This window comes from Vidua chalybeata, chromosome 13 (assembly GCF_026979565.1).
Source record: "Vidua chalybeata isolate OUT-0048 chromosome 13, bVidCha1 merged haplotype, whole genome shotgun sequence".
In the NCBI taxonomy this organism is placed as follows: domain Eukaryota; kingdom Metazoa; phylum Chordata; class Aves; order Passeriformes; family Viduidae; genus Vidua; species Vidua chalybeata.
The window spans coordinates 12,858,401-12,878,260 of record NC_071542.1 but is presented as its reverse complement, the minus strand read 5'-3'; the positions used below and the strand labels follow the sequence as shown (position 1 = coordinate 12,878,260).

At 48.2% G+C, this 19,860-nt stretch overlaps 2 protein-coding genes across 4 annotated transcripts; one reads left to right on the top strand and one right to left on the bottom strand.

Moving 5' to 3' along the window:
• Window positions 1-3,544: 3,544 nt before the first annotated feature.
• PEX11A (peroxisomal biogenesis factor 11 alpha) lies at window positions 3,545-6,511 on the bottom strand. 2 transcript variants are annotated; one of them, XM_053954947.1, is made up of 4 exons: window positions 6,381-6,511; window positions 6,009-6,191; window positions 5,742-5,857; window positions 3,545-4,212 (listed from the first exon to the last, which is right to left on the bottom strand). In XM_053954947.1, exons 1-4 carry the CDS (start codon window positions 6,434-6,436, stop codon window positions 3,647-3,649), a joined length of 921 nt encoding a protein of 306 aa, XP_053810922.1. In that variant the 5' UTR covers window positions 6,437-6,511; the 3' UTR covers window positions 3,545-3,646. The 2 variants fall into 2 exon arrangements, with proteins under 2 accessions (XP_053810922.1, XP_053810923.1); XM_053954948.1 differs by lacking the exon at window positions 6,009-6,191.
• Window positions 6,512-6,596: 85 nt separating this feature from the next.
• Window positions 6,597-18,008, top strand: WDR93 (WD repeat domain 93). Of its 2 annotated transcripts, none has more exons than XM_053954946.1 (16): window positions 6,597-6,723; window positions 7,218-7,529; window positions 8,272-8,467; window positions 9,095-9,159; window positions 9,399-9,481; window positions 10,313-10,436; window positions 11,889-11,976; window positions 12,522-12,699; window positions 12,893-12,960; window positions 13,433-13,519; window positions 13,840-13,971; window positions 14,489-14,720; window positions 15,381-15,441; window positions 16,150-16,306; window positions 16,430-16,631; window positions 17,718-18,008. In XM_053954946.1, exons 2-16 carry the CDS (start codon window positions 7,266-7,268, stop codon window positions 17,827-17,829), a joined length of 2,049 nt encoding a protein of 682 aa, XP_053810921.1. In that variant the 5' UTR covers window positions 6,597-6,723; window positions 7,218-7,265; the 3' UTR covers window positions 17,830-18,008. The 2 variants fall into 2 exon arrangements, with proteins under 2 accessions (XP_053810921.1, XP_053810920.1); XM_053954945.1 differs by having other exon boundaries at window positions 6,598-6,723; window positions 9,399-9,477; window positions 10,309-10,436.
• The last annotated feature ends 1,852 nt before the right edge of the window (window positions 18,009-19,860 follow it).

The window sequence follows — 19,860 nt, the reverse complement described above, 5'->3', positions numbered from 1 at the left end:
CAAGGCACCTTTATACTTTGGTCTGGGAAGGGGCTTGAGAAGTATCTGATTCATTTCCATTCAGGATCAGCAACCCCATAACCACTGCTGACTGATGTCTGCCCAATTTCTTTTTAAGGCTACCCTCCTAGGCAAACTATTTAGATTTTTTATTTTACTTTCAGTTCAAAAAATAGGTGTGATTTAATTCTTTGTGGCAATATAAAAGTATCATCTCCAGGATTTGGAGACCGATTTATTGCCTTGCTCTTGGCAGAAAAGCTTTTAGACACTTGGAAGACTACTCACACCCTCCCCCAGTCACACTTCCTCTACAGAACGGGTGTATTTGGTATCTCCCCGGAGGTGTTGGGTTTTAACCTTTGCCTGCTCTTGACGCTCACCTGGGAATTCCCAATGGCTCACGTATTCCTTGAAATGTCAGTGTTAATGTTCCTAACAGTGTTAATGTTAGGAAGGCCTTGTCTGTAAGCAAAAGAGAAGAAGACCACTCTCCTACTGTTTCCATTACAAAATGTGCATGAGGCCACTAATCCAGAAGGAAACTCTTGCTAAAGCACTCCTGAATGCCATGCTTTATACATTGTTCAGGAGCTGACATTTTGGAGCTTCCAAGTTTGCAAGACTTTCACTGCAGGGGGTAGGAGAGAACAGTGAGCTCAGTTTAATGGTTATCCTGGCTCCATCCCTTGCCACCTCTGCCCGAGATGTTACCCTTTGTTCCCTCCCTGAACTGGAATTTGTCATTAAACTATGACCATCCAAATGAAAAGCTGTTTATAAGACACTTTCACCCAGCTGTGCCTACACTGGCCATAAGGCTCCAGCCCTCACTGCTGGTACTCAAAGGCAGCTGATGGCAATTCCCAAAACACCACCTTGTTTCAGGGCATTCTAAGGATGCAGTTTCATGTCCTACTCACGTATTTCTCAATGTTTTTGCAGCTGAATTTGTGATTCTAAATTAGCTGGATGAATCTAGCTGCCAATTGGCTACTGCAAAGGGAAAGCTCTAGAATCTAACCACAGGCAATGTCTCTTTAGAAGTGTCACCCTTCATAAAATCCAGAGATGGGAGGAATTCTCCCTCCTTCAGCACCTCTTTACACCACTTTCCAAGTTATACACAGACACAGTGTCACCCTCATCACAGTTTATTGCTTATATTCAAACATCTTGTTCTTACTCCAACGGTTGTATTAAAAACAGTACAAAAAAAGGCACTAAAAGGATTTTCTCCATATGATCACAATCCTATGGCGTCAGTCACATTATGTTAAGGTACCTTAAATCACCAGTCTCCAGCTGGGGAGCAGAAGGCAAATATTAGTGCTTAACATCCAGTAAACAGAGGTACTCCTGTGTGTCCCAGCCTACGTCATGGAGAATGGGACAGGTAGGGCTGAGACTGGCTGAAAACTCACACTCCATTTCCCTCAATAAGATTGTACAAGCTAATCCACACCAGACCCTATGGGAGAAACATCAAAGCCTGGCTTGGGGCTTTGCACAGCATTTGCCTGCAGGGCACAGGGAGGTGAAGATTGGGCTGTATCAATGGCTTTCCCTGAAAAGTGTAAGAGAGAAAGAGAAAGCAGTTGGCAAAGCAGTGAAAGTATTTTGTGAAGTATTTTGCATCTAAGAGCTCCCCTGAGTGGGACTGAAAACATATTTTTAGCAATAAGACGGAATTCTCTAGACAAAAGCTGGTCAAACCTCCACTGTCAGATGATGGAGACTCCTCTTCCTTTCTTCCAGGGGTTGCTACACACTGGGATAATGATCAACTCTGACTAAGGTAGGGATGGCTTCCACATTGCCAGGAGATGAAAGATAAATGGAGAAAGAAAAAATATTATAAAGGAGAGGAAGCCTAGAATATAGCCCATAATACATATCCTACATACAATGCTCCATTTTGGCCTGAATTGCCAGTATGCTTCTACTTTTAGTGCCACTCATTTCTATATTAAAAAGAAGAGCTGCTGAAGGCCACATCTGGTCTTCAAACACACTTAATTATCCTGCCCAGCAACCTCTTTCTTTTCAAACACTTCATTGGCAGGCTATCACTTCATATTCAAACTGGAAGCAATTCCAAGCCCAACCACAACTTCAGGTAAACTGGAGCACTGCCTCACTTGCCTACTTAATTCCACATCCTTTGCCTTTTAATAGAGGAGACCCATGCCTTTTAACTTTCTGGTTTTAGATAGCATCAGAAATAATAAGAGAGCACCTTGGTCCAGGTTAGAGTAGTCTGTTCACATCTCCCTGACAGATTAAACAGGACTTCTTACAGGAAGCAGCAGCAGAACACACAGGCCGAACTCTAATGAAGAAAAATGTTAAATTTATCTCCTGTATAATGTGCAATTTTGTCTCAGATGGTGTCAAACTGGTACTCTGCAAAGACAGGAGCAGCAAAAACTGCATGCCATGCTAGACAGCTGGACACAGCATTTCCCTTTGAACCCAGTTACACTGCCAGCCATCACTGCCAGTGAGGCCAGTGATGAACAATAACACAGTTGCAGGGCAACAAAATGAGGCATTTTCAAATGGTTGAACCCATTCAGCCAGCAAAGGAACACACAAGCAATCATGTGGTCATGAGCAGGGAGGTTAGGGAGCACCAGACAGGAAAGTCTAAACCATGAATGCCCAAATCCAGTAAAAAGCTTTCTTCCACATGGGATTCTGATGTTATCATGATAAACCCCATTCTCTTCCTTCCTGGAGCTTACACAACTAGAAACACATCCTTGCAGTTTTTCTGACTCAACGAGCTCTGAGCCAGGCTTCTCTCCTTAACTGCATGTTCCAGACTCCTTATTATACTGGACATTTTCATGTAAAATTTAAAGAGAAAAACAAGCTCCTTATCACAATATTGTTAATGGAAAATAGTTGTGCTTGCAGTTACAGGGGTTTGGGAGTTAATATGCTGTCCTGCACCAAAGCCCTCAGCTGTGGCCTGCTGGAGCAGTTAGAGTCACTGGCCAACAGTCCTTGGCTCACAGTATCAAAGGAAACAAAGTGCAGATTTCTTGGGACAGGAGTTGGCACTCACTAGACTGCAGCTCCAGCACCACCAGTGCACATACCACAGAGACCATTTCCAGGTACTGTGTGCTCAGTGCCTGCAGGACACAGGATCCATCAACCCAAATCCATCAGAACACTCATCCCTGACTTCAGGCTGTTCTAACTGCAGCTCCTAACCTGCCTTAGCCCACTCTAGACAATCTGACTGCAGGGACCTTGGATTAGTGAATTGAAACTTTCCAGTGTAAACATGATTAGTGTAGTCATGACTCATGTATCTATTACAGTTGCCTATGCAGCTATTTCACAACCCTGTATTAAAATACAGGGATATTTTCTTATCTAGCAGCCAAGTCCTCTTTCTGCTTGTGAAATATTACTCAGCCTTTTCCTCTCTCCACCCCATCAGGGAGTGTGTCATGGCACCAAACGCATCTGCAAAGGCACAGGGAAGGAAAAGGGGCAGAATTCACTTCTTCAGAGGACAAAATTAATCTTGAGATTATTTTAAGACATGTTCATTCGAAAGTGCTATATGAAGATAAAAATCTGCCAGAGGATCAAAGCTGCAGCCTTATACTATGCAGCTCCTTTTATATCACTGTTTCATCTTCAGATGTGGGCTTGCTAATGTGAGGATCCCCACCAGGGAGGAGAGGACACCGCAGAAACCAATCACTCCTGGGTTGGTCTTGTAGATTCCCAGTGTATCTAAAGGGCCTGAGAGATCACAGAGGTTCTTCACCAAGTCCAGCAGCAAAGGAGGATTCCTTTTCAGTATCTGAAAGAGCTGGCAGAGAAAACTCTGTAAACCATCGCTTTTCACACCGTTTAGTTCCTCGCTGTGTTTCTGCCAGACAGAATTCTCCTTTGTCTTTTCTTCCAGTGCAGCTTGTTCCAGCCTCCAGGAGATCTCATACCAGTCCCTGGCCAGATTCATCAGGAGGGAGCAGTAGTAGCACTTGGTAGCCCAGGTGTGCCACTTGGGTTTGTCGACGTGCGGCTGCAGCCCGACGCTCCTGAGCCACAGCACGGCGTCGCACACGAAGTACAGGGCCCGGCTCAGGTGGGAGGCTGTGAGGCACAGGCGAGGAACCACCTCTGGCAGCTCTGCAGCTCTCCTGGCTGCCACCAAGGCGTGCACCATGTTGCCCAGTCTGAACACTGCAAGAAACCCCACACAGGTTAGCACGGCCCGGCCTCACGCAGAACTCAGCCTGCCACAGGACGCGTGTAGTTTTACAAAACTTGGAGGGCTTCAGGCACTTGTATGCTTAAGCACTTCCTAGAATTAGTGAGGAAAGGGGTGTAAACATCTCAGTTCTGTGTAAACATCACCAGCCCAGGACATACACACGTTTGGTCAATAGCCAGGACTTGCAGCTTCTCTTGCCACTCTGTTCTTGCACCTGGGGGCCCTCTGGACCAGTATCACCCTCGGCTCTGCAGGAGTCAGTGCCAGCAAACAGAGAACACCAACAGAGCCTCTAATTTCAGCTGGACATTTCACTGCATTTTACCTCAAGTTGTGGACAGAAGATGCTACTGCATTAATCCTATTGCAGCCATGAGATACAAGTTGTCCATGAGGCTGTGAAAGCCGGTGATTCACGTGCTGAGCACAGACACCGAAGTCCCTCCTCAGCCATGAACCTGTCAGAGGCACATGTAGCTCCCTGCAAACTGTGTGGAACAGTGTACTCCATTTCAAGCTACAACACGTGGCAAACCTGATTTCACCCACTGCACCGTTTGGGTTTTGGCCCCTGAATGTCAATACAATATTATTCAAAACACTTTTTACACCCTGCTGCCTTGTCACAGTGACAGATGTTGACAGCACCCAAACCTGGTGCCCAAGCACAAGAGCCCGGATTTTAGGCCTGGTGTCTATTAGTGATTTATTTAGCAGAAGCATGAGAATTATGGCTATGCTGATAAACCAACTGGCTTCCCCACTAGAAATTACCATAACTCTGAAGCTAATGGAATAATAAACAAATCCATGGCAATATGATAGACCAGAATATTTGTCTCATATGTTGCAGTTGTTCCAGGATTGAGCAATTGACAAGTGGGTGGAAGATCGAGCTGAAAACAAGTGATACACACATAGTAACAATGTAATCATCGTGGATGCAACCGTGACACAGAACCGAGTGATGCAAATGGTCAGGCTGTGCAAGAAGCATGGAAGGGTTTGTGATTTAGTAGGGTAAAAATGCTAAAGAAAATTAATATGTTAAGTAGGATATAAAAGCCATATGAAGGATGGTCCTTCAGAGGTGATTTTGTGGGATGATGATCTTTTAACACTGGGCTGTCTCAACCCATCAGCTGGAAGGACTAATGAGCACACAGTGAGCCAGCCTTGCCTCATAGCCTGGCTCTGCCCTTGAACAGAGTTTGGCCTCTACAGCAACAGCTGACTGTTAACTTACTCCTCTCATCCTTCCAGGGGGAATCCAATTGTCTAACTGAAGAGGAGGCTGAGGAAGTAAAAAATGTCTATTTAGCCCTACCTAGCCCGGCAAGCCATGGCAGGGATAAGGTCTATTGACAGTTTTGTAAATATACTAAAAGAGGTTTTGTGGCTCAAGGTAGCTTAACGACGGGAAACACAAGGCCAGGAGCTGTTTTACTGGAGGGAGCAAGTGAAGAAGGTCTTATCCCTCTAGATACCGGGTACTTACTTTTCCGGCCAGAGCTCATGCTAGATTCCAGCTGCTTGAGTTTCATTACCAGCTTCTTTTTATCGGCTTTATTCTCTATTAAATAGCTAAGCAACATGCATGTGTACTGAGTGGCTCTGGAAGGGAAAAAACGAGGAGAGGGGGACACAGGTGAGACACAGACAATCAGAGGATGGCAGCAGCAGGACAGGTTTATTTCACAGACTCAGAACTGTCAGGGTTGGAAGGAGACCGTGCAGTACAACCCCACTGTCAAGGCAGGATCACCTGGAGCGGGTGACACGGGAACGTGTCCAGGTGGGTTTGGAATGTCTCCAGAGAGGGAGAATCCAGGACCTCCCTGGGCAGCTGCTCCAGGGCTCTGCCACCCGCAATGCACAGAAGCTCCTCCTCACGCTGAGGTGAAACTCGCTGTGTTTTAGTTTACGGCCACTGCTCCTCGTCCTGTCGCTGGGCACCACGGAGGAGAGTCCGGCACCATCCCCCGGCAGAGCGGGAGGTGCCCCCGGCCCGCGGCAGGGCCGGGCTGGCTGCGGGGCCGGGGCCGCGGCCCGGCGGGACGGGCACGGGCGCGGGGCCGCTGACCCGCCCTGGGTCGGTGCTGGGGGTCCCGGGGAGGACACCTGCCTCCACACTCACCGGAAGAGCTGGTCGCGGCCCTGGCAGCGGTTGGTGAAGTCCACGAAGCCCTCCATGGCTCGGCGGCGCCGCGGGAGCAGAGCGGGGGCCGCGGCCGCTCCGCCCCGCCGGGCCCCGCCCCGCCGCGGAACGCTCCGCTGCGCGCCGCGTTTCCGGCCGGGCTGCGGCACCAAGATGCCGTTACCACGGCAACCGTCAACAACGGAGCAGCGGCGGTGTCGCCCCTAAAGGCTTCCCCCGCATCGGAACCGCCGGCTGACCTGCGGATCCTCCCGGGAAACCGGAGCCCGGCACGGCCCCTCGGCTCCCGGCACGGCCCCTCGGCCCCCGGCCCCGCTCCGAGGTCAGGCCGCTGTGCGGGGTGGCGGCGGGGGGGTGCGCCCGCGTGAGCACGGCCCCGCCGCAGAGCTGAAGCTCGAAACCACCCGGTGTCTCGGAAATGAAGTATATAAAACTTCCAGGGAGAGCGCCTGCTCTCAGAGTTAATCATTGGGATTTTACCCAGGCCGAATAACTCCTGGGTAATTAACGAAGAACAAGATAATATTTTTGAATACTTTTGAATCCTTTGCCATAATTCTTATACAAGCTTGTGACAAAGTTTTTGGGCTCTCTTTACCCGTGCGCAGCCTGCAAATCCCTGTGTGGCTGAGATCCCCAGAGCAGGACAAAACCCCCGGGAAACATAGGAGATACAAGGAGAATTGAGCTGTACAGAGCAGAGTTGCTCTGGCTATCAATACTAAAAGGAAACCCCCTTAGACATCATTAATCAAATTTTCTCCCATTACCTCATGAAAGAAAGTATTGAAAGACTCTTCATTCTTCTGCATCCAGGGTGATTCCTGCATCCGTGGTGCGTTTTGCATCTGGAAGGGGAGAGCCATGGCGGTGAATACCCGGAAGCATCCCCTGGGCATTCCCCCACCATCTGGAAAGGACTGGCCAAAGGAAGATGAGGAAAATTTCTTCCTGCTGGATCCTGATCGAAAGCGTGATGTGCTGCTGGAGCCCTTCAGGATGATCAACAAACTGGTGATGCAGGTTTTTGAGAGTGCCGTGGAAATCATTGAAAAAAGGGAGATGCTCCGAGAAGCACAAAAACGAAAGGTCCAGCCCAAAAAATGCTTTCCTACAGCTGAATTCCAGGTACAGAACTTCTCCCAGCAGAGACAGCATTAACCACCACAGCAGATTTTGTGCATTCTTCTGTTCATGACCTTCCTCAGAATGCACCACCATCTCACTAGTTCAGTTTAAAAGCCTGCAGCTTCCCAGCTTGTCTGACAGGTTCTGCTTCCCATCCAGTTATCACACCTCTCTGAAAAGAGAGAAGCAGGTATTAAACACTAAATTCACCTTCTGCTCCCCAGGCTGGCTCCAGCCTTGTTTGCTGGGGAGAAGGTAATTAGTCAGTAGCACACAAGTGGGCAAGCTCAGCTCTGTGCTCTGGTGAATACTCCAGTGGGAGCATCGGGAGCAGAATGACAGTGCTGCCTTCCCCATTATCATGTGGGGGTGTCCAGGAGGATACTCTGGTGTCTGCTGGTGTTCTGGGATTGCCTGGAGGAGTTCAGCATCCCATCACAGCTCTGCACTAGAATGGAAGGCCTGAATGCTCCTGAGTTCCTGGCCTTTAAAGCCCCTTCTGTTTGTGGGAAGGGGAAAGATGGGAGAAAACTTTCTCATTCCCAACACAGACCAATCTCTGTGACAGAGATGAGGGACCCTCCTTTGCTCTCGTGGGGAAAGAATGTGTCAAAAGGTTTCCCTTGTAGAATAAATCAGCATTTCCTGGTGAAAAAGCCAGGAACATATCATTAGTATGGCTGATGCACCCTGCTGTGAGAATGCAGATGGGTGCACTCATCTTTTCCCTTTTTTTTGGCAGGTAACTGAAAGAGCCAATTGCCTTACAGTGTCTGGAAAACATGTCTTTGTTGGTCTGTCCGTGGGTCTGGCTGCCTTCAACACGTGTGACTTCAAGGATGTCTGTGCTTGGAATGAAGCCAAGACAGAGATCTGTGCCATCCATGCCTCGGATTTGGGGAATGAGTGCCACGTCCTGCTTGCTGTGGATGAAATGGGTTAGTGTGCCGTGGATTTCCTTGCCCTAGCTGGGGATTAACTGTGCTCTGGAGCTGAATTGGCAGCTGTGCTACAGAACACTGCTAGATCAGGAGGAGCATTAGGGTGGCTGAGAAGTTTCCTCGAAAGCCCTGCAGAGTGGGCATTGGACAGCTAGCAGATTGCAGGGTGACAGAGTGGCCTTAGGGCCTTGTGATTAGCAGAGGCTGTGGGTTTGGTGGCCTTTCTGGCAGAGCAGAGGCAGGAGCAGAGCAGAGGGTGAAGCACAGTAAAGCTTAGGAACATCTTGGGCCGGGCAGAAAGAACTCTTCTTGGTATGACCTGCCTGTGAGCTGCTCCTGCACCTGTACAAGTTTGCTGGTGAATCTGAAAGTTGTCAGTTCTGGTGGAGACACTTTTCAGACTGGCTTATCTCTGTGCACAATCAAAGGTTTGCTGGTGTTTGCATAAGGAAGCCAGCAAAAGTTTAGTGCTGGAAACAGTGGGATATTTTTCCTTGGGCCCAGGAAGTAATGTAATCCTGTTCACTCTCCTGCACATGTTGTAACAGCCATCTCCCAAGAGCATGGCTAACATTCATTCACTTTTCTCTCACTCCTTCTGCTGCTTCTGTATTTCTGTTTCAGGGCTTGCCTGGCTCTTCTGCTTTCACAAGGAAAGCTTCCTGCTCATTAAAATCCTGAATGAAGTGGTAAGTGCTGAGCTAATACCATAGACACTGGGCACAGGCTGGGAAGTAATCAATCATGAGGAGTACCAGTTGCCCTCAGAAATTTATTCATAGGCAGTGGCCCTCCAAGCCTGCTGCCCAATATTTGTTTTTGTTCTTCCAACAGTCTAGCTGGCCTTCAGCCTGTTGAGAAGTGTGTAAGGCCATGGAGCTCTCTGAATCAGTGATCTTGCTTTGATCAGCCTGATTTTCCTTGGCAGGAGGACATCAGCCAGCAAAGCCCTTGTGTGGAGGTGGTGCTGTCCCGAGGAGGTGAATATGCAGGAATCCTGCTGCAAGGCAAGTGCAGGAACATGCTGTTTGCAGACTCTTGTGTTCTAACAGAGGGGAAGCAGCAATATTTTTAGAAGGCTGCAAGTGGTCTGGGTACCCAGGGATCCTGTTTTAATCCTCCCAGTTTCTCCTCCAGGTTAAAGAGCAGCCCCTGCCACTCCCTGTCCCTTCTAAAACGCTTGGTGTGCATCAGGACTGATCCCAAAAGCGAGCTGTCTGGAGCTGGTCAGTGCAGTCCCCAGCTCCCAGGAGGCTCGGTGAAAGCAGGTTTCCCTCTCTCCAGAAGTACCAAACTCAGTTCTTCCTCTGGTTTGCTATGGCTCATTTTTACACTGGAAAGATGTAGACCTGAAGAATCTTCTCTGCAGATGTAGGCCAGAGAGCATAGAGGACCTCTAAAAACACTACAAGAAACTCCTTGTTAAAAAGTTCTTCTGTTTCATGGCAGCTGAATCCATGGCAGACAGGTTTTCTGGACCTATGTTTGGTGGGATCTGCCTGGACACATGCTGAGAATGAGACATGTAGCAGAGAACTAATGTGAGACCATGCCTCACTTTCTACTTGGCTACAAGTCAGGTTCTTGACTGAGTAGCTTCATGGAATTTCTTTGATGGATGTGGGACCTTGAGGAATTGAGCTGGAGGCTGAGATGTCAGTCTCAATCAAGCATGTCAAGCCATAAGTGGGAGGAGAGGTGGGCTGCATGGAGTTCACAGAGATTTTATATTTCAGAAAATACACAAATCTTTTTATAAGAATAGAAGATAACAGGCTGGTTGCCTGGAAGACCTTTCCTTCTCATTTCCAATTGCTTAACATGGTTTCCCAATGCAGACAGTACAAAAGCTTGGCTGGAGATCTACCAGTTGCCTAAGGATTCCTGGCTGACAGAGATGGGAAAGAACGCAGGAGCTGCAGAAGAGCTGTCTTGCAGTGAGAGGAGGTCAAGCTGCTCATCTGTGGTACAAAACAGTTCCATCTCCCTCTGTGCTGTTTTTTCTTAGACCTTTTTGCCCACAGGTGTTCCCCCAAGCCTTGCTGCTGCAGACAGTGACAGCAAAACACAGCCTGAGCCCCAAGGGGATGGTGTGTGTGTCTCTGCAGCTGCTGCAGCCACCCATCCCACATTTCATAAGGCCTCTGTGCTATTGGGACATGTTTACTCTCCCAAAACAGGCTTTCCAAAGAGATTCCCCTGGTCCCAGGGTTCATGTTCCTGCTGCCCCTCCCTGAAACTGGCAGCTCATTTCTCAGCAGTATTGCTCCATCTGAGGGGGCCCTGTGTAAGGGTATTCCCACAGGGCTTCTCCCTTATGTTACTGGGGGAAGGAGAAGAGGAGTGGGGATCGGGCAGGATGCCTCTGTTTGGGAGTCTGGCCCTGAAGCAGGGTTTGTGTTTTAGATTACATACAAGAAGAGCCTGGTGGGGTCACAGCCTCACCCACCTGAGCAGGGCAGTGTCTCTGCCTGCGTGCACTAACCACAGTCAGCTCTGGTTCTTTGGCAGAAAACTGAGGAGCTGCATGGAAACAGTTCTGCAGAGATGGTCACTGGCCTCAGGGACTGTCCTGAGCTGCCATGGGGAATTTTAAGTACTGAATCAGTGCTTAACCCTCCCCTTTATCACTTTCACTCTGTGGGATTTCACCTCTCAGCACACAGACACCTCCTTCCCAGCACCTTGAACTAACCCTCTCTGATAGCAACCTCCCAACTCTTTCCTCTTCCTTCAGCAAAGACTTTCCTGGACATTTAAGAGGGAACTGCTTCTCAGCCTTGTTCGCAGGGCAAACACCCTGCTTAACTTAGCAAAGCCAAAAACAAGCACTCAAGCATTCTCTCTTTGCTGATTCTGTGCAAACTATCCAAGCTCCTGCCCCCTCCTTCTCAAACGTGGCTGATTATTAAGCCAGACCTTTTCTGTTTAGCCCAGTGTCAATGTGTGTGGGGTGATGTTGGCCCCCTGTTACAATTTTCTGTTCCCAGCCAAGTATATATGTGACCTCCTCCAGTCCTGGGCTCTGTGAAGTAAAATCTGGTTCTTGCTTTCAGGAGACACTCTTCAACCTTTAGTCCTGCTTCCACTCAGTCCCTCCCACCCCGATTTTCTGAGCATTGCTGTGACTCACACAGGCCTATGCTAAAACAGGAATAGAGAGACGGCACAAAGACAGAAGTCTGGGCAGGACATCCTTGTAATGTAGTTGGGAAAGTAGTGACGCCCTCAAGCTTCTGTGTTTTGGCCTGAAGAATGAGCCTAAACCCAGTATGTCCCAGATAGTGCCAGCCAACCTTTGCATCCACAAAGGAGTTTTCCCTAAATTCTTTAGGAAGCATTTGATTCCCGTGAACAGGTGAAAACTCAGCAGTGTAGCACACAAGGCAGTTCTCAGGTGGGCACTTTTCTGTTGCAGGAGCTTCCTGTGTCTGCAATCCAAGCTGATGTAAAGCTGGATCCCCCAGTGCTGCTGCTGACAGTGAGGCCACCCAAACCCATTACAGGTCAGGACTGAGTTTCTATGTGCAGCCTGCAGCTGTTTCAGGTGGCAAAGGCATCATGGCCCCTATAAATACAGAACAGGTCAGAAAGTTTCAGTAACATGATCCCTGGTCCTTTCTAGTTACATGTAATCCTGTAGTGGGAATTGCTTCCTCCCAGACCATCTCACCTTTGCCAGCACAAAGTGCTTTAGAGTGTCTCAGAGTGGGTGTCATTGGAGAGGGAGGAGGCTGCTTGCTAGATCTAGCAGCACTCCTAGTTCATCAGTCTGAGTCCTGGATTTACTGAAAAATGCCAAGGGTGAGGAGGGGACAGACTATATGTTGGAAAATGCTACAGAGAGGCAAGGTGAGTGGGGTCCTCAGAAGTCTTGCCCTAATACCTGCATTCAAATACTGGAAAATGAACTTGTGATATGGAAAGTCCCACACAAGATATAGTGTTTTCTGCTTCAAGACCATGCCACCCCCAAATGCCTCCATGGTGTTTGCTTCATGGTTTCTGCTTCTCCAGGGCTGTGCCTTTTCCCTTTGTGTTCCCAACCCAGGCACTAGTTTTAAAGGCCCTTTGGATGCCTTGAAGGAAGTGGATGATGGCAGCATGCTTGGCTTGGGGTACAACCACCTAATCAAGGATTCCCAGTGGGAGCTGCAGGAAGCAATCTTCTGTAGCACTTACCAGGAGTATCTGGAGGCTGAGGGTGTGATCAAGGAGGAGATCCCCAGGTGAGTGGCAGCACCAACCAGGATTCAGTCCATGAGTCATCCACACTGAGCTGTATTACTTTGCTTCCTGTATTTACTTTGCTTCCTTCATCCCAAGGCTTCAGGGCAGGGGGCTGGAGCCATTCCACCTCTTGTCATAGTGCTGCTTACTTATCAAAGCCTTTCTTTTACATATATTTCTTCCTCTTTTCAGATATGCTACCTTTCATTTCCTCCTTCCTAGCCGGATCCTGGTGGGACCAGAAATGAAAGTACAGCCAGGTAATCCAAATGGACAAAAAGCTGTTAATCTGTGAAGCACAGTCATTGTGTGACACTGAGTTCCAGGAGAGCTCAGTGGATCTGGCTTGCATCCACTCTAAGTTCATCTCCAAGGACGTAGACCTGGGTAAAACTGTCAGCTCTAAGACTTATAAGTCAGTTACTGGCATGCAGTAAAAAAACTTATCTTCATATTAAAAAAAAAAACTCCACAACCTTCCCTCTGAAAAAAAACCCAAATCAAAACAACCCCCCAAAAAATGAAAAAGGAGGCATATAGTCAAGATTTAAAAAAACCCAAACAAACAAAGGGAGAGGTTGCTCTGGTTTAGTTTCTGTGTGAGCAGAATTTCTATCAGAAGTACCATGAAAGCTCTAATGAGAGCTTTCTAATGGTGTTTTGGTGTCCTGGATTGTTCCTTTCTTTGTCCCCAGTCATCTTCTCTTTTTGTCATCCCCTTCTCTGTACCAGATATTCCAGTTGGCATTGGTGTGCATTGGCATGGGAACCACAATTTCTGCTTGTACTTACTCAACCATTCACTCAAGGACAAAGAGGGTAAGAAAGTTTTGCTTTCTCTAGCAGAGCACTCTATGGGGAGTGGGAGTGTTCTGTGGCCAGGGGCTCTCATTCTGCCAGGTCTTCATTATTCAGATAAATGAGGAATTGGCAGGAAAGCTGACTCATATCTTGTGGATTAGGCTGGCATTTGGATTGTGGGGCTCTGTGTTGCACAGGCTGGCAGTGTTTTTAGTGAAGCCACTCTGGCAGGAAGCAACAGAATGGTGCATGTTTGATGAGGAAAATGGATGCTAGACTATGTGAGAGGATGTTCTGCATCTTCTTACAGTTGTCTCTCTTCATGCCATTCTGTTTAGGTTCTGATCTGAAACCTGATGTTGTGTGGCCATGTGCAGCTCCAATTGCATGCTCGGCTGTCAGTTCCTGCTCCAGGTACCTGGCACTGGCAGGTGAAGATGCAACAATCACTATTTGGGATAAGCACCTAGGTGAGCTTGCCCTTTGGGACTCTGTATTGGGATCACTGTGGATAAATTGCACTTTTGCCTAGGAGTTTGAGGCTCAGACTTAGTGTGAATAAAGGGCTGATGGTCAGTTTACAAGGAAATCTGAAAATAGTTTGGATTCAGTCATCTATTGGATGCTTGGCCAGAAGTTGCCAGCACAGCATGACTGCCCTGGTCCCTGCAGAACCATCCCCATCCAGGGCAATGTCGGGGCTGGAACTGCTGCAGCAAGGACTGATCAGTCTTGCCCCAAGGCTATGAGACAGTGACAGTCACTGCTTTGCCACTGCACTCTAAGGTCACTTTTGAGACTGTTGTGGCACCACAGATCAGGCTGCCATCAGTGCTAGAGTCATCCTGCCATGATGCAGGGACTCTCCTGGCAGAAGACTCTTCTTCTGCCATCTGCTGGTTCTCTCTCTGAGTGTTCCACACTCCAAACTAAGCTTTGCTTGGATAAATTACCAGTTCCATTTTTCTTCCTTCCTTCCTTCCTCAGGATACCCACTGTCTGTGACTGCCATTCTAGAGGAACGTTTCATCCGTAGTATCCACTTTCTGTGTGATTCTGCAGCTGCCAGTGATGAGACATGTGGTACAGATCCTGTCTATTGTGGTGCAGATCCTGTCTATCCCATCATACAGCTTCTAGTTCTGTGTACAGACAGCTCTTTGTATTTGGTGAAAGCACCCAGGGCTGGGAAGTCCAGCATCACACTCCTGGCAGACAGGTGAGGTAGACTCCAGCCAAAAAAGCCATGGTTATAGTGATCCAGTCTAACAGGGAGGCCCAGGTTTCTGTGGAGTAGAGAACTTCCTACTGTTTTTACCCAGATGGCTCTGCCATGCTGCTGTCAGCAGTGTGGTTTTGTTAATGCTAAAATTCAATGGTTTGCCAGAATTAGTGGTGTTTCTGGGTTCTTCTGTGCACCAGAACACAAATACTTCTAGCACAGCTCCAGGGCTGATGCTGAACTATTTGTGTCTCTGCTGGATACCCAGGGGATTTTTTTATTCCCCCCTTTGCCCTTAACAGAACACCATCTCCCTAGAAGTCAGAATAAACATGTATTGCCATCTTTCTATAATTTTTGTGTTCACTTATACCCTTGGTTTGAGGAGGAGGGAAGCTGCTGCTCTGAAGACTCTGGATTCATGCCTTCATGGCAGGCAGGGATTTGTATCTCCAATGTAGTTCCCAGGCAGGTTTGCACAGGGATGGCCTCAGGGGTTCCTGCCTGGGAGGAGACAGGCTTTGTCTCTATAAGGGAGGGGCCTGGCTGAGACTTTTTGCTAGTCAGTGTGCCCCAAATTGCCACTGTCATTATCACAGTCTCTCAGTACGTGCCGGGTACATGCAACAGCAGCATAAACCTGTGTCTCTTTTACAGGCCTGAAAATCCAAATCTTACTGTCAGTGCAGTGATGCCTGTCCAGGCCTTCCCCAGTGCAGTGAGTATTACTGCCAGCTCTCTTAACAGCTGCGTGGGAACTCATGTCCAGCTGTGCTGGGATCTTGTTTCCAGCAAGGACAGTACCTGGGTGCCTAGAAGATAATGAGCAGGGCAATCAGATATGATTGCCTCACATCCTTTCCAGCCTCCAAATATTTTTGGTGTGAAGACCTCCTGCACCAGTCACAGGTCTGTGTGTAGCTGGTAATGCTCAAAGGATTTATCTTCCATGATCTTACTCAGTGTCCCCTTACACTTGTGTCCTCTAACTGGCCACTGAGGTGCACATGGACAGGTTCCTCTGGAAGTTGGGAGGGTTCAGCCATGAAGCCTCAGACATCAGGGTCAAATATGAGAGGGCATCCTGGGCAGAAAGTTACAAACACAACCTTACAAGTGGCCTCAGAAAGTTTGCAGGCATGGCGAGGAAAGGACTAATAGCCACTCACCATAGCAGCCATGCAGAAGGCTGGCTCTAGCTCATTTCTAATGTGTCCTGTTGCCCTTTTCCAATCCAAACCTCTAGCAGTTTTGGCCCAAGTTCTCTGCAAGGGCTGTTCTTCATCTCTGTCACCCTATGACTATGGGGCAGGCAAAGAAAACAGCATCATAATTGGGGATGTGAAGCCCTGGATATCATCTCAAGTCCTTTACAGAAAATGTTTTTCACTTGTTTTACACATACTTGTCAATTTTGCTGCTTCAGGTGCTGATCTTCACCTGGGATGGCACAGTGTCCCTGATGAACACTGACACATCACAGACTGTTTACTGCTTCTGCACTCCACCTTCTCATGCTGTAGCACCTGCCTGGCAGCCAGTGTTCACAGTGGATTGTGTGAACTGCTGCTTGCTGCTCCGAGGTGGGTGACACCTTGGGGTGGTCATTGGTGCACCATCACTGGGTGCATTCAGCTGTGCACTGATCCTTGATAGTTCTTGTTGGATTTCTCCTGATACAGTAGCTTGTTATTGTCTCTGTCTAGGAGATGAGCACCAGCAGGCAGATGAATTTTTCCAGAGCAAAGCCACTCACAGCACCATCTTCCTTTTTGACTTTAACTCCTACCCACTGAAGGAAGCTTTCCCAAAGAAACCAGATTTGCCTCTCAAACCCATGCAGGAACTGCAGTGGATTGAGAGATGTAACATTTTTTTACGTAATAGGTTTCGCTTTCTGCCTGAGAGGTAAGTGCACCTGCATTTTTATAAGCTGTGGTGTTGCTGAGTTCATGCAATGTCTCACCCTGGAGCTTCTGGGTTGTTCTGTGTGCTGTGAGAGATTTGTTTCTAAGTGAAGTTGGTGTCAGGATACCTGACAGCCACCCAGAACCCCTCCTTATCTCCCTTCTGTCCTTCCTAGAACAGCTTCAGCTGTAAGTCAGGATGCAAGTTCTAATGTGTTTTTGTGCAACACAGTTTGTGCAAGCTTGCCAGGGAGTATGATCCTCACGTGTTTGCGTCTTCCTTTAGATCCCACAGCCAGGCAGAGCTGGGATCCTTTTGTGCCTCTCTCGACCCCCGAATTCCCGGGTCCATGTGATGTTTAAGTAGGTTTGTGCTGGAGGTTCCTTGGTTGGAGAAGGTCCCCGGCAGCCTCGGGGATGTGGCATTGCGTCGCTGCCGTCATTAGATGGCACTGTGACATCTCTTTTTGGGGTCCTTTGCCTGGAATTCTGTTGGAAACCTGGATCTAGATCCGTGTCAGTATTTTGTGTCTTCTTTTCACTAAACTTTAATTTTCCAATTTGAAACGAAACAGGTGGGTGCAGGTGTGACCTTATAGCACATATTTATTGCCTGGTGGCCTTCCCTAATTCCTTGTCTCCAGGATGAATCCTGTGGAGTTGTCTGGCTAGTTAAGGGCAGAAAAATTCCATCCTATGCTACCAGCCAGCAGTTCTGTCCCTTCTTCTCAAAATGCTGGAAAGGAGACTCTTGGCTGCCTTCTACCAGAAAACTGGGGAGTCAGCACTTCCAGGGATATCTTGCTCCCTGGGAACTGAGAGCTGAAGCCAGAGTAGTGCAAATATAACTGCAGTGAGACCTGTGTCTACAGAGGTCTAGAGACAACAGAAATTCAGAGTTCCTTGCTGTCAGGAACAGTGAACTTGAGTACTGATTGGCACGAGGGAATCACTGAGATTTTTGGACACAGGAAGTAGAACTGCTTAATTGGTAGTGAGCCCCAGGGGCCCTTGGGGGTGTTGTCTGAGCACCGGGGGAATGTCAGGGATTGTTTTTGTTTTAACCACCCTTTCCCCACCATTTCAGGCAGCAGGTACTGCTGGAAATGGAGAATCAGGAATACTGGGATTGTCTGCAGGCACAGGCAGCTGCCATGGACAGTGAGAGAGAGAAAGTGAAGGGAAAGAAGAAGCAGTAGCCAGCCTTGCATCCTGAGGGCCAGGCTCATGATCCAGCAATGACATTTTGATAGACACTCTATTGCAATCATCTCTCTCCCAGAGACCTGGAACATCAGAGCAATCTGGTATGTTACAATAATAGGGTGTACCTTAATAAAGCCTTTCTTCCATTAAAAGTCTCTTGCTTTTCATAGAATTGGTGTTTCATCAGACTCTGATTTTCTGTCCTTGTGTTGCTGGAGCTCACCAGTGGGTCTCATTTTCTGTTCCTACCCAGATGGGCAGCCATCAGCATCCTTGTGCTTAACCAGAAACCTTGTCCTTTCAAAGGAAGCAGCAAATTGGCTGTGGAGGTGTCTTCCCTCAAAGCATAGCAGTGCTAAGCAGCAGTGACACTGCAGAGTGTGACAGGCCTGACATAGGATGTTCTCCAGTTGTCTCTCTTGACTTCAAAGCGGGCAGTTTTGGGATAACACTGCTTAGGAATTGCAGCCTGGAGAAAGCTTCAGTCTTTTTACAACTGATCATGCTTCTGGGATGACTGCCTAACCCACAAAGAATCTGACAAATCTCCCAGGAACAACTCCAATCTGTGTGCACAGGGAACATTCCCCACCCCCCACCTCTCCCCCCCCCATCTCCCTCCAGTGCCTCCCACAAAGGTTTAGGAGAGCACCAATGCAGGGTGTCAGGGATTCAGCACAGACTGTGCTGTGTAGACACTCCCATGCCAAGGTCCCATTTCAGTTTTTCATAGCAAGTTGTCTTGTTTTGGGTTGAGTTTTGATGAGAGGTTTCAGCTCATCCTCTGGAAATGAAGTCAGCCAATCTGTTGGGGAGGGAGGAAGAGGGAGAAGCATTCAATTTGTTTCAGTCTCAGATGCCTGGCTTTGCTCTGGAGAAGGACAAGCTATTTGAATTGAACCTTCCTATTTGCTACCTTTGTGAAGGCTCTGAGGCCTGTAGTAAAAGCTTTTGTGCTGTCATTTTCCATCTGCCACAGATTACAGCTTCACAGCTCATCTGATTGTTACGGATATTGGGACTGGGCCGTGTGAGCTCTTGCCATCTGCCTCAGTGAGAGCCAGGCGGGTGAGCCCAAACCACCCTCAGTGCCTGTTTAAACCGAGCCACCTGGGCCAGCACTGAAGTGAACAAGGAGCAATCCTTGATCCTTCCTTCTGTTCTTGCTGTGGTGGCCTTAGAGCTTAATTATTTTGTTTCTATGGTACTTTCGGAAACAATAGACCTTCTGCCATAGCCAGGCAGAGGGGATTACTCAGGGCAGGAATTCCTATTCTGACATTGCTTCCAATGCTGCAGAAAGCCAGCACAACAAATATGTGGCCCCTTGAACAGCACTGGGTCTAGTTCTTGCTATTTGTGCAAATATAAAGGGTCTGGGGATCTGTGCCATTAATCATACCCCATCTGCTTTTCATCCAGAAGAGGAGCAGGGCTTGCCTGGCATCAAAAGAGGCAGGACAGGATCTGCTGAACAGTAAGATGTACTGTGCATCCACCAGTCTGTGTGTATTCCTCTCAAGATGTACTTGTTTGTTTGCAGCTGGAATTTGCTCTAAGATTCTAATCATGTGCTTGGCCAAGATAACCAGGAGCTGGCAGGCTCCACAGAGAAAGGAAAACAACAAGCAGCTGCAGGAGGCTGATGAAGAGCCTTTGTTTTAACTCATGATTTCAGCAGGGGACCATTTGTTTCCTGCTTCTTCGAGGAATACAGAAAAATTGGCATGATCAGTGTGTTGACATGTGTATTAGTGATGGAGCTCTGTGCTGAGCTCCACAACATGTTCTGGAGACAAGCACAGGCACCTGATTGCTTGTTCAAAGACAGTGCCCTTGGCAGCCACGCTTTCATTCCTGGTCACTCTGTGAGCCCTAGGCAGCTGCAGGTCTGTTCCAATTTCAGCTGTTCTGCTGCTGGAAACTATAGAAAGGCCTTGAGTAGTATCATATACATGTGTCTCACCATCAAAAGATGAAATTGTGAATTCTGGCTGGGCCAGCTCCTTGCTCAGTGCCAAGTT